Genomic DNA, 12,905 nt, shown 5'->3' on the forward strand with positions numbered 1-12,905 from the left:
CGATTTTTAATGTTATTATTTACAGTTTGGACACTTTTAACTTATTTATTCTTCATTTTTTAGCCCACTATATAGTTTTTTTGTTGCAAATATCTGTAAAATAATGATATCTGCTAATTTAAATACAGTAAAATATAGATATATAGTATTATTTTATGGTCAAATATTGTTAAAGGACTAATTACTGATTTTTTACTGACATAATTACAGTTTTAAAAAAGTGTTGCTTTACAGGAAAATGTTGAAAATAACAATTAATTGTCATTTACAAATATACAATTTTAAAAACATCCGTTTACAATCATATGTCAAAGAAGGAATTGGAAAAAATAAACACAATAAAAAATACGGAGTTTTTAATGTTATTTGTAGTTTGAACGGTTTTAACTTGTTTTTTCTTCAATTTTTTGTCCTTAGTCTACTTTTTTGTTGCAAATATCTGTAAAATTATAATATCTGCTCATTTCAATACAGTAAAATATATTTATAGTATAGTAAATGATTGATAAATTAATAATAATATATAGGTAAATATTAGATTTTGTCGTGTTTTTTACAATCAACATGTAAATTTATCCTTTTTTTCCTGATTTTACTGGATTTTATCTGTAAATTAAATAATCTGTAGAATAACGGTGAATTATTCCAAAGTTTATCATTAAAAACTTTCATTTTTTACATTTTAAAGGTTGAATTTATTTATTTTTGAGTTTAAACTAAAAGTCGGTGTTTGCAGCTTTTCTCTGGGTCGTGAATTTGATGTTTATTTGCTGCTCGTTGTCCTCAGAGACTTCCTGTCTGCCTCTGATTGGCTCAGGTGAAGTTACATAACGCTTCCTGGTGACACTTCGTCCAATCAGACGTGACGTGAGACCTGAAGGTCGACGCCCACGCAGGGAAACGCAGCCGCCGGGCGCTAATTTAGCATCGGTTATCCGCTGTGGGTTGCCGCGGTCACGTCTCCGTGGCAACAGAGTTCCTCCCACTCATCTGTCTGAGCAGCAGCTTCCTGTCGGAGACCCAGCCTCAGAGGTTCTCCTCATTCAGAGGTTCTCCTCATTCAGAGGTTCTCCTCATTCAGAGGTTCTCCTCATTCAGAGGTTCTCCTCATCCCACTCAGAGGTTCTCCTCAGAGGTTCTCCTGATTCAGAGGTTCTCCTCATCCCACTCAGAGGTTCTCCTCAGGAAAGTTTCTGAGCAGCAGCTGGATTCATGACTTCACTCTGAAACGACCAGACGACTGAAAAAAAATAAAAACATTTGCATTCAAAGAAAGGACCACAGAGGAACCAGAGAGGAACTAGAGAGGAACCAGAAAAGAACCAGAGAGGAACCACAGAAGAATCAGAGAGGAATCACAGAGGAACCAGAGGGGAACCAAAGAGGAACCAGAGAGGAACCAAAACATGTTTTTTGTCCAAAATGACTCAAACATCATCTGAAATAACTTAGTTTGTGCAAAATGACCTAAATAAGGCCAAAATGATCAAATAAACGTCCTAATGGCTTAAAATCTGCCCAGAACAACTCAAAACTTCGGTTTGACTGAACTTAAAGTTAAACTGTACTTAAATTTAGACTAAAATCTTGTACAAACAAACTGAAAATTACTCCAAAGTGACTTCAAACTTCTCTTGAAGGCAACAAAAACTCTCAAATTAATTAAAAATGATGAAAAAAAGAACAAAAATTTGTTCAAAATGACTATTTTTGAGACATATTTGACAATTTAACTCATTTTTGTCAGGTTTCAGTCCAGTTCTGCGTCTCTGCTCATCATCAGTAGAAGATGTTCTCCATGCTGGATGGATCTCCAACTACTAGATAGATGTTCCATCATGCTGGATGGATCTCTAACTACTAGATAGATGTTCCATCATGCTGGATGGATCTCTAACTACTAGAAGATGTTCCACCATGCTGGATGGATCTCCAACTACTAGATAGATGTTCCACCAGGCTGGATGGATCTCCAACTACTAGAAGATGTTCCACCATGCTGGATGGATCTCCAACTACTAGAAGATGTTCCACCATGCTGGATGGATCTCCAACTACTAGAAGATGTTCCACCATGCTGGATGGATCTCCAACTACTAGATAGATGTTCCACCATGCTGGATGGATCTCTAACTACTAGAAGATGTTCCATCATGCTGGATGGATCTCCAACTACTAGAAGATGTTCCACCATGCTGGATGGATCTCCAACTACTAGAAGATGTTGCACCATGCTGGATGGATCTCCAACTACTAGAAGATGTTCCTCCATGCTGGATGGATCTCCAACTACTAGAAGATGTTCCACCATGCTGGATGGATCTCCAACTACTAGAAGATGTTCCTCCATGCTGGATGGATCTCCAACTACTAGAAGATGTTAGATTGAAGAATTTAACCTCATAAACAGATACATTTAAACTCATAAACAGATACATTTACACTCATAAACACATCAGTTTCAACTCTGAGGTGGGATTGAAGTGCTTTTGTGTTTTTATTCCAGGTCCCGACGTCGACCACGGAGCTCAGTACGATGCTGCTTCCCCGGCCTTCGTCCACTCAGGAGTCTGAACGTCGAGGACGAGCTCTGAGTGCCGCCAGCTACCTGACCGACGCCATGGAAGGTAAACGAGTTGATTATTACTGGAATTATCATCAGACATGTGGAGAAAACTAAACTACAGAACCTGCCTGATTAAAAAAAAAAAAAAACAGTACAATACAGTAAAAGACTGAGAAAAAACACAAAGTAAGAATACTGGAAACGATCTAAGGTAGTAAAGTACTATTACACATAATAATGAAATATTGAACCTAAAATAATGAAATATTCCACATGAAAAATGAACTATTTCACCTGAAATATGAACTATTGCACCTAAAAAAAAACATTCCACATTAAAAAGAAAATATAGCACCTGAATTATGAAATATTTGTCATGGAAAATGAAATATTTGACATGAAAAATGAAATATTTGACATGAGAAATAAAATATTTCATTTTCAAGTCCAATATTTCATTTTTTGGGTGCTAAGTTTCTATTTCAGCTAGAATATTACATTTTTCATGTGGAATATTTCATTTTTTAGGTGCAACATTTCATATATCAGGTCCAAAATTTCATTTTCTCATGTCAAATATTTCATTTTTCATGTCAAATATTTCATTTTTCCATGTCAAATATTTCATTTTCAGGTGCAATATTTCATTTTTCATGTTGAATATTTCATATTCCAAGTGCTATATTTTCTTTTTAATGTGGAATATTTTATTTTTTTAGGTGCAATAATTCATATTTCAGGTGAAATATTTCATTTTTCATGAGCAGTATTTCATTTTTTTAGGTGCCATATTTTTTCAATTAGAATATTACATTTTTCTTGTAAATATTACATTTGTAGGCACAGTATTTTATTTTCTGGTGCCTTATTCCATTTCTTTAGGTACAATATTTCATATCTCAGGTGCAACATTTTGTATTTGTTTTGTTTTTTAGCGGTTTCATTTTTCATGTACAGTATTTCATTAATTCTTCTTCATTCTTTATGAGGAAACTTTCATTCTTTAGTTCCAATATCAGGTTTAATTACAGACAAATCTCATGTTACACTTAATACGGTTGTAGATTAACACCTCATGATTGTCGCTCGCCTCTACTCTGACCATCCTGTCCTGGTTTTGTTTGTGTTGTGTTGCGTCGTGTCGTGTCATGCTGTGTCATGCTGTGTCATGTCGTGTCTTGCTGTGTCATGTCGTGTCATGCTGTGTCATGCCGTGTCATGTCATGTCATGCTGTGTCATGCTGTGTCATGTCGTGTCATGTCGTGTCATGCTGTGTCATGTCGTGTCATGCTGTGTCATGCTGTGTCATGCCGTGTCATGTTGTGTCATGCCGTGTCATGTCGTGTTATGCTGTGTCATGTCGTGTCATGCTGTGTCATGCTGTGTCATGTCGTGTCATGCTGTGTCATGCTGTGTCATGTCGTGTCATGCTGTGTCATGTCGCGTCATGTGTCATGCTGTGTCATGTCATGTCATGCTGTGTCATGTCGTGTCATGTCGTGTCATGCTGTGTCATGTCGTGTCATGTTGTGTCATGCCGTGTCGTCATGTCATGCTGTGTCATGTCGTGTCATGTCGTGTCATGTTGTGTCATGCTGTGTCATGTCATGTCATGCTGTGTCATGTCGTGTCATGTCGTGTCATGCTGTGTCATGCTGTGTCATGTCATGTCATGCTGTCATGCTGTGTCATGTCATGTCATGCTGTGTCATGCTGTGTCATGTCGTGTCATGCTGTGTCATGTCGTGTCATGCTGTGTCATGTCGTGTCATGTCATGCTGTGTCATGTCGTGTCATGTTGTGTCATGCCGTGTCGTCATGTCATGCTGTGTCATGTCGTGTCATGTCGTGTCATGTTGTGTCATGCTGTGTCATGTCATGTCATGCTGTGTCATGTCGTGTCATGTCGTGTCATGCTGTGTCATGCTGTGTCATGTCATGTCATGCTGTCATGCTGTGTCATGTCATGTCATGTTGTGTCATGCTGTGTCATGTCGTGTCATGTTGTGTCATGCCGTGTCATGTCATGCTGTGTCATGTCGTGTCATGTCGTGTCATGCTGTGTCACGCTGTGTCATGTCGTGTCATGTTGTGTCATGCCGTGTCATGTCATGTCATGCTGTGTCATGTCGTGTCATGCTGTGTCATGCTGTGTCATGCTGTGTCATGCTGTGTCATGCTGTGTTGTGCCGTGCAGAGCTGGAGGAGGCCCATAAGAAGTGCCACCCCTGCTGGTACGTGTTCGCCCACCGCTACCTGGTGTGGGAGTGCTGCCCCTGCTGGCTGAGGGTGAAGCAGCTGGTGAAGGTCATGGTGATGGACCCTTTCCTGGACCTCGCCATCACCGTCTGCATCGTGCTCAACACACTCTTCATGGCCATGGAGCACTACCCCATGACCGATGAGTTCAACGGCATGCTGAGCATCGGAAACCTGGTAGGGACGAGGGACGGCTGGGGCAGATATGACTGGTTGTTAATGTAGAAAAACCTCCAAAACCTGGATGTCATCACACTAAAACATCTAAAACCTGGATGGTAACACACTTAAACCTCAAAACCTGGATATTATCATGCTAACACCTAAAAAACCTGGATGTTGTTGAATTAAGATGTTGAAACCTGGATGTTAATGAGCTAAACCATTCAAAACCTGGATATTGATGCACTAAAACATCAAAAATTCAGATGTTATTAAACTGAAACATCGAAAACTTGGATCTCGAGGCACCAGAAAGTCAAAAATGTGGATATCAATGAATTAAAACATCTAAAACTTGGATATTAATTCAATAAAACATAAAAAATCCAGATATTATTGAATTAAGACATCAAAATATGGATGTTAGTGAAGTAAAACATTCAAAACCTGGATATCAAGGCACCAAAATCTCAAATATCTCAATATTAACACATTAAAACACCAAAAACTTGGATATTAATGCACTAAAATATAAAAATCTAGATGTTAATGAACTAAAACATCCAAAAACCTGGACATCAAGGCACCAATCTTGGACATTAATGGACTAAGATGTGGAAAACCTGGATGTCAATGAAATAAAACATCCAAAACCTGGATATTGATGCTCTAAAACATCAAAAATCTTGATATAAATGAACTAAGATGTCAAAATCTAGATATTCATGAACTAAACCATTCAAAACCTGATATTGAGGCACCAAAATCTCAAAAATCTGGATATAAATGAGCTAAAACCTTTTAAACCTGGATGTAAATGAGCCAAAACCTTTCAAACCAGGATATAAATGTTCTAAAACCTCTAAAACCTGGACACTGATGCACTAGAACATGTCCAACTGATATTTTCAATGATGGATTGGCCTTATTTCGTCTGAAAACGAGATGTTTTCTGTGGTTGATATGAGAGTTTTTTCCTTCCAGCATCGTTAGAACTTTTTTTTTGAGTGGAGGAGACACTTTAGAACCCTGACATTCAGAGAGAACGTGGTTTCTTTGCTCTTTGAGGAGAGACTGTGTGTTTTAGCGTCTATGGGAGCTGACAGAAGCAGGTCGGACGGCTCTGAACGCTGCCGGCGGCTCGATTCTGGATGGAAATGGCTTCACCTGAGGTGTTGCAGCCACACCTGAGCTCTCACGCTGCCGCAGCCACCGGCACATAAATGCTAATAAAGGTTATAAGTAGAAACTGTGGCCTGCAGCCGTGGTGTCCAAACATCGGGTCTGGGCCCAGAGGAGGGCCGCCGTGGAGGCATCATGCTGCTATTACAATATTTACACATCTAACAGAAAATAAAGTACTTTTTATTAAAAATACACAACTCTGAAATGATCTAAACAGTTTATTCTTATAGCTATAATCATAGGGTTTAAAAACTGTTATTTCATATTCTTAAAGGTAATCATTAATTTCATTGGTGGACAGACTTTTATATATATTAGAGATGCATAAATGATTTGTCAAATATACATGATTTTAATGTGAAGATGCCAAAATATTATTTCACTAAAACCTCAAAAACCTCAATGGTAGCACACTAAAACATTAAAAACCTGGATTTTAACCCCGTAAAACATCCATAACCTTGATATTAGTGGACTAAAATACCAAAAACTTGGATAGCAACAAAATAAAACCTCAAAAACCTGGATATTAGTGCACCAAAACATAAAAAACCTGGATATTAGTGCACCAAAACATAAAAAAACCTGGATATTAGTGCACCAAAACATAAAAAACCTGGATATTAGTGCACCAAAACATAAAAAACCTGGATATTAGTGCACCAAAACATCAAAACCCTGGATATTAGTGCACCAAAACATCAAAAACCTAGATATTAGTGCACCAAAACATCAAAAACCTGGGTATTATCGCACTTAAACCTCCAAAACCTGGATATTCATGGACCAAAACATCAATAACCTGGATATCAACAAAATAAAACATCAAAAACCTGGATATCAAAGAACTGAAGCGTCCAACACCTGGATACTGACAAAACAAATCATCAAAAACCTGAATACTAAGGCATCAAATTCTTGAAAGTCTGATATTAACATACGAAGACATCCGAAACCTGGATATTGATGCTCTAAAACCTCAAAAACCTGAATATCATTGCACTAAAACACCAAAAACCTGGATATCAACCCACTTAAACGTCCAAAAAATCTGGATATTGACAAAACAAAACATCCAAAACGTGGATATTCCATTGACTGAAAGGTCAGAAAGCTGGATGTTGATGCTGATGGAACGACTAAACTAAACTAAACTAAACTAAACTAAACTAAACTAAACTAAACTAAACTAAACTAAACTAAACTAAACTGGTACCTGACTGGACTGGAACGATCTCCTGGTTAACTGGTTAATGTCTAGACTTCCTGGATAGTCTCTAGAATTCCTGTTTAGTGTCTAGACTTCCTGGTTAATGTCTAGACTTCCTGTTTAGACTCTAGACTTCCTGGTTAATGTCTAGACTTCCTCTTTAGTCTCTAGACTTCCTGTTTAGACTCTAGACTTCCTGGTTATTGTCTAGACTTCCTGGTTAATGTCTAGACTTCCTGTTTAGACTCTAGACTTCCTGGTTAGTGTCTAGACTTCCTGGTTAATGTCTAGACTTCCTGTTAAGACTCTAGACTTCCTGGTTAGTGTCTAGACTTCCTGTTTAGTGTCTAGACTTCCTGTTACATAACTTCCTGAGGTCTGATGCAGCCTCATCACTCCAGCGTTGTGCTCCAGCTCAGTTTGCAGCGGTGGAGGTCTCAGATAAAGGCTGAGTCTGTCAGCGGGCTCCGACGGCGCTTTTTATGGGATGGAGGCTCTAATCCTGGTGCATGTTTACACAGCATTTGAGCGGCGTTACGTAAGGTGTGGAGGATCATGTCAGGCCACTACTGTGCTGACAGAATCAATGTCAGCTAATGCTTTCACTGTTTGTTGTTGCTGTGCTCTGCGGCTCGGCTCTCTGGGTTTCACATATCAATATTTCCACACGTGTAAAGATCCAGAGAATACGTAGCCTTTAGTGGAGCTTTTATCCTGACGCCGCTGAGTGCACTTAACCTTTGCAGTCCGACGGAGGAGGCTCACAATGAGGTCAAACACTGTCTTTATTCAGGCTGCTGCCAAGTCTGTGTTCCAGCCAGTCAAGAACCAGCAACTAATCCGGCCACTTATTGTCGTTTGTTCGTTAAAACATCAGAAAACTTCACATTAATGCACTAAAACGTTAAAAAAAAAAAAAAAAAGAATGGATATTAATGAAGTAAAATGTTCAAACCCTTGATATTAATTCATTAAAATGTGAAAAATCTGGATGTTAATTAAAATGTCAAACACCTGGATATTAATGAACTAAAATGTCAAAAACCTAGATATTAATTCATTAAAATGTGAAAAACCTGGATATTAAGGCGTCAAAATGTAACAAACCTGCATGTTCAGACACTAAAATGTCAAAAACCTCAATATTAATTGACTAAAATGGCAAAAACCTAGATATTAGTGCACCAAACCATCAAAAACCTTTATAGTGGTGCACTAAACCATCAAAAACCTAGATATACATGGACTATAATGTGAAAAACCTGCAAATTATTCAACTAAACCATCATAAACCTGAATATTAACCCACTAAAACATCTAAAATCTGGATATTATTGCAGTAAAACATCAAAAATTTGGCTCTTAACAGACTAAAATCAATTAACATTGATATTAAGGCAACAAAATGTAAAAAACAGCAGATATTACTTCACTAAGAAATCTAAAACCTGGATATTATCGCAGTAAAGTTTTCTTAGTTTGACATCAGAATGCAGAAGTTTTTTTTTTTTTTTTAACAGAATCTGGTTCAAGCTGTTTATTTTTGGTGAATGTTTAAAAATGACACAAAAAACCAGGAGTTTAATCTCAGACCTGATGCGTTCAGGGACCGTCAGAAAGTTGGAAACTGAGGATTCCTCCTGTTTTTTCTAGTAACTGATGATATTTTTAAAAAAGCTGACATGACTCTGAAAGCTGCTTTTGGGCTGATTATTAATAAGTAATGGATACATTATCAGTAATAATGGATTTATTTTCGGTAATAATGGATTCATTATCGGTAATAATGATTCATTATCGGTAATAATGGACGCAGCGTTTGTTGTCGTGACCTTCTGAGAACCTCCGATAAAAACGCCGCCTGCTTCCTGTTGTGTGAAAAATGAACGTCCAGTAATGAAGCTGCTTTGTGGAGGACGAAGGTGACCAAGGTGGAAACTACCGACGCCCAAACTGCTGCTAGAGGAGTTTTCAAAATAAATCTGCTTCCTGTGGAGCAAAGGATGATTCACGTCTCTTTAAATGTTTACGAATACTGTAAAAACAGAAAGCCTGGAAAGAGAAAACAGACCTAAGACCAGTCCAAAACCAGAATAAAACCAGACCTAAGACCAGTCCAAAACCAGGTCTAAGACCAGTCCAAAACCAGGTGTAAGATCAGTCCAAAATCAGGTCTAAGACAGCCTACAATCAGTCCGAAACCAGTCCAAAACCAGACTAAAACCAGTCCAAAACCAGACTAAAACCAATCTGTTGTAGGCCTGATTTTTGACTGGTTTTAGGCTGATTGTAGACTGGTTTTAGGCTGGTTTTAGGCTGGTTTTAAGCTGGTTTTAGGCTTGTTTTAGGCTGGTTTTAGACTGGTTTTGGTGACTCATGCTCTGTCGTGTCAGATTTTCTGTCTCTTAGCGAACCTTCAGTTCTCGTCTTTCTCTTGTATCTGCTGAAGGACTGCAGATTTGTTTTTGTTGTTGAATCTTCTTTTAGAGCAAAACCTTTATCTTAGTAGATTTTTAGAATAAAATGATTTCCAGGTTTCAGTTTGTGGACGAAAAATGTCCTCATTTTAAAGACAAAGTGTCCTAAAGCTGCTGCTGTGTTTAGCTGCTGAGTTGTGTGTTGTTGTGTGTTGCTGTGTGTTGCTGCTTGTTGCTGTGTGTTGCTGTGTGTTGTGTTCATGTCATTCATTTCTATGTTGTTTTGTGTCTCTGTGCGTCAGGTGTTCTCGGGGATCTTCACGGCTGAGATGGTTCTGAAGATCATCGCTCTGGATCCGTACTATTACTTCCAGACGGGCTGGAACATCTTCGACAGCATCATCGTCTGCCTCAGCCTCATGGAGTTGGGTCTGTCCGACGTGGAGGGCCTCAGCGTTCTACGTTCCTTCAGACTGGTACCAAACCAACAGCACATCCACTAGAACGTTCCTTCAGACTGGTACCAAACCAACAGCACATCCACTAGAACGTTCCTTCAGACTGGTACCAAACCAACAGCACATCCACTAGAAGGTTCCTTCAGACCTTAAAATATGGAGATAGGACTCAGCGGCCCACTAAACTCTGGTTTACAGAACAGGTTTAAAAACGAGGTTCAGATGGAACTTCGAGCCACGAAACATCTCAAAAAGTCTTTTTAGTCGTGGAAGATCTGAAATGTTAAGCTGTGGATTAAAAGCTGTTGGTTCATGTAGACTGGTTTAGACTGGTTTATACCAGTTTAGACTGGTTTTAGACTTGTTTTAGAATATGTTAGACTGGATATGGACACATTTTAGACTGGTTTATATCATTTTAGACTGGTCTAAACTGGTTTTAGGTTGGTTTATACCAGTTACACTGGTTTTACACTGGTTTTAGACTGATCTATACTATGTTAGACTAGAGTATGGACTAGTTTTAGACTGGTTTCAGACTTGTACACTAGGTTTGGACTGGTTGGAGATTGATTTCTGACTGGTTTTAGACTGGTATCAGGCTAATTTTACACTGGTTGTAGACTGGTTTCAGCTCAGTTTTCAACTTGTATACTGGGTTTGAACTGGTAGGAGATTGATTTCTGGCTGGTTTTAAACTGGTTTTTGACCTGGTTTTAAACTGGTTTTTGACCTGGTTTTAAACTTGTTTTTGACCTGGTTTTGAACTGGTTTTTGATCTGGTTTTAAACTGGTTTTTGACCTGGTTTTAAACTGGTTTTTGACCTGATTTTAAACTGGCTTTTGATCTCTTTTTAAACGGGTTTTTGATCTGGTTTTAAACTGGTTTTTGACCAGGTTTTATACTGGTTTTTGATCTGGTTTTAAACTGGTTTTTGATCTGGTTTTCAACTGGTTTTTGATCTGGTTTTTGACCTGGTTTTAAACTGGTTTTTGACCTGATTTTAAACTGGTTTATAATCTCTTTTTAAATGGGTTTTTGATCTGGTTTTAAACTGGTTTTTGACTTTGTTTTATACTGGTTTTTGACCTGGTTTTAAACTGGTTTTTGATCTGGCTTTAAACTTGTTTTTGACCTGTTTTTAAACTGGGTTTTGGCAGGTTTAAGTTGGGTTAAGTTGTCGCCAAATTAGCAGTGTAGGATTTGTTTTAAATGTGGATTTGTTGGATTCTTGACGTAGAAAGCAGTTGTTTGCCTCCAGCAATCTGGTTGTTTTGACAGGTTTAATGTGATGTTAGCTGCTGGACACTAAATCCACCATTTTACTTTTCCAAATAAGAAACAGAACAAAATTCTGGATTTCCAACTCTCTGTTGCCGTATTTTGAGCTCCGTCTGTCCTTCTGTTGGTCATTTTTCGTCCCAGCTGCGAGTCTTTAAGCTGGCCCGCTCGTGGCCGACCCTCAACACGCTGATAAAGATCATCGGGAACTCCATGGGCGCCCTCGGCAACCTTACGCTGGTCCTCGCCATCATCGTCTTCATCTTCGCTGTGGTCGGCATGCAGCTGTTTGGGAAGAACTACCAGGTACACGACTCCAGCTGTGACGTTTGTTGTCCTACAGTTTAATGATATTTAACCACTAAAATCACAGAAAAAAGTTTTAATCTACATCTTAACTGTAAGAAAAGAAGCCAAAACTGTAAATAATGTAAAAAATCAGTTTTTACAGAATTTATTTCAAAATTACATAGTTTTAAAATATAATATATTCTATATAATTCTAAAGTTATTCAAGGATCTTAAAACAAGAAAAATATGTAAAATGAAAGTTTTATTTTTAAATCAGCAAATATCTGTAAAATATAAATATTTTTAAAGATGTAAATACAGTAAAAAAATGTAAAAGAACAAATAATTGTTTATAAAAATCTAGATTTTAGATGTGGACATCTACAGTTTTATTATTATTATTATTATTATTATTGTTATTATTATCATGTAAATGATGCGTTTGTTCTGTAATTTTTATACACAGTAAATTATGCATCATTTTTTAATCCTTCATTTGCAGATTTATTCTTTTAAATTCCAGCAAATCTCTGTAAAACAGTGACGTTTGCTGATTTAAATAAAATAAAAATAATGTTATTTTACTGTAAAATGTTGTCAAAACAATTTAAACAGGTTTATGATGTGGACATTATTTACAGTTTTAGCCTTTTTTTAAACATTGGCATCTAAATCTGTAATGAACAAAAAAAATGGGGAAATCTATGAAACATCAGGTTTTTAAAAATCATCATTTTTCTTTCTAATAACAGCAAACATCTGTAAAATAATGAATATTTTCTTACTTCAATTAGATTTTTTAAATTTTTTTGATTGTGATTTTAAGGTCAAGTGTGGGAAAAGAACAAATTATTGCAGAAATGCAGATTTTTGACAATTTGGGCTGATTATTTTTGTATTTTTATCTAAATTTATACTTTTTGTTTCCTATTTTCATAGAAATTATCTTTAATTTAACAACACTGTGAAATAACAGCGAAAAACGAATTATCTTTTGGCATTATGAGCAGTCTTAGCCTCTTTTTATACTTTTAACATATAAATTAACACTTTTCTGTAATTTAATAAGATACC

The 12,905-nt window shown here is 37.2% G+C and overlaps 1 protein-coding gene across 1 annotated transcript in view; it reads left to right on the forward strand.

Moving 5' to 3' along the window:
* scn5lab (sodium channel, voltage gated, type V-like, alpha b) overlaps positions 1-12,905 on the forward strand; it is a 176,932-nt gene that overhangs the window by 102,392 nt on the left and 61,635 nt on the right. The window contains exons 15-18 of the mRNA XM_055007041.1: positions 2,507-2,627; positions 4,765-5,003; positions 10,103-10,276; positions 11,685-11,846. Coding sequence (XP_054863016.1) covers positions 2,507-2,627; positions 4,765-5,003; positions 10,103-10,276; positions 11,685-11,846 — 696 coding nt within the window. The remainder of the gene's footprint in view (positions 1-2,506; positions 2,628-4,764; positions 5,004-10,102; positions 10,277-11,684; positions 11,847-12,905) is intronic.

Source organism: Amphiprion ocellaris, chromosome 22, assembly GCF_022539595.1.
Source record: "Amphiprion ocellaris isolate individual 3 ecotype Okinawa chromosome 22, ASM2253959v1, whole genome shotgun sequence".
NCBI classification, from domain to species: Eukaryota; Metazoa; Chordata; class Actinopteri; family Pomacentridae; genus Amphiprion; species Amphiprion ocellaris.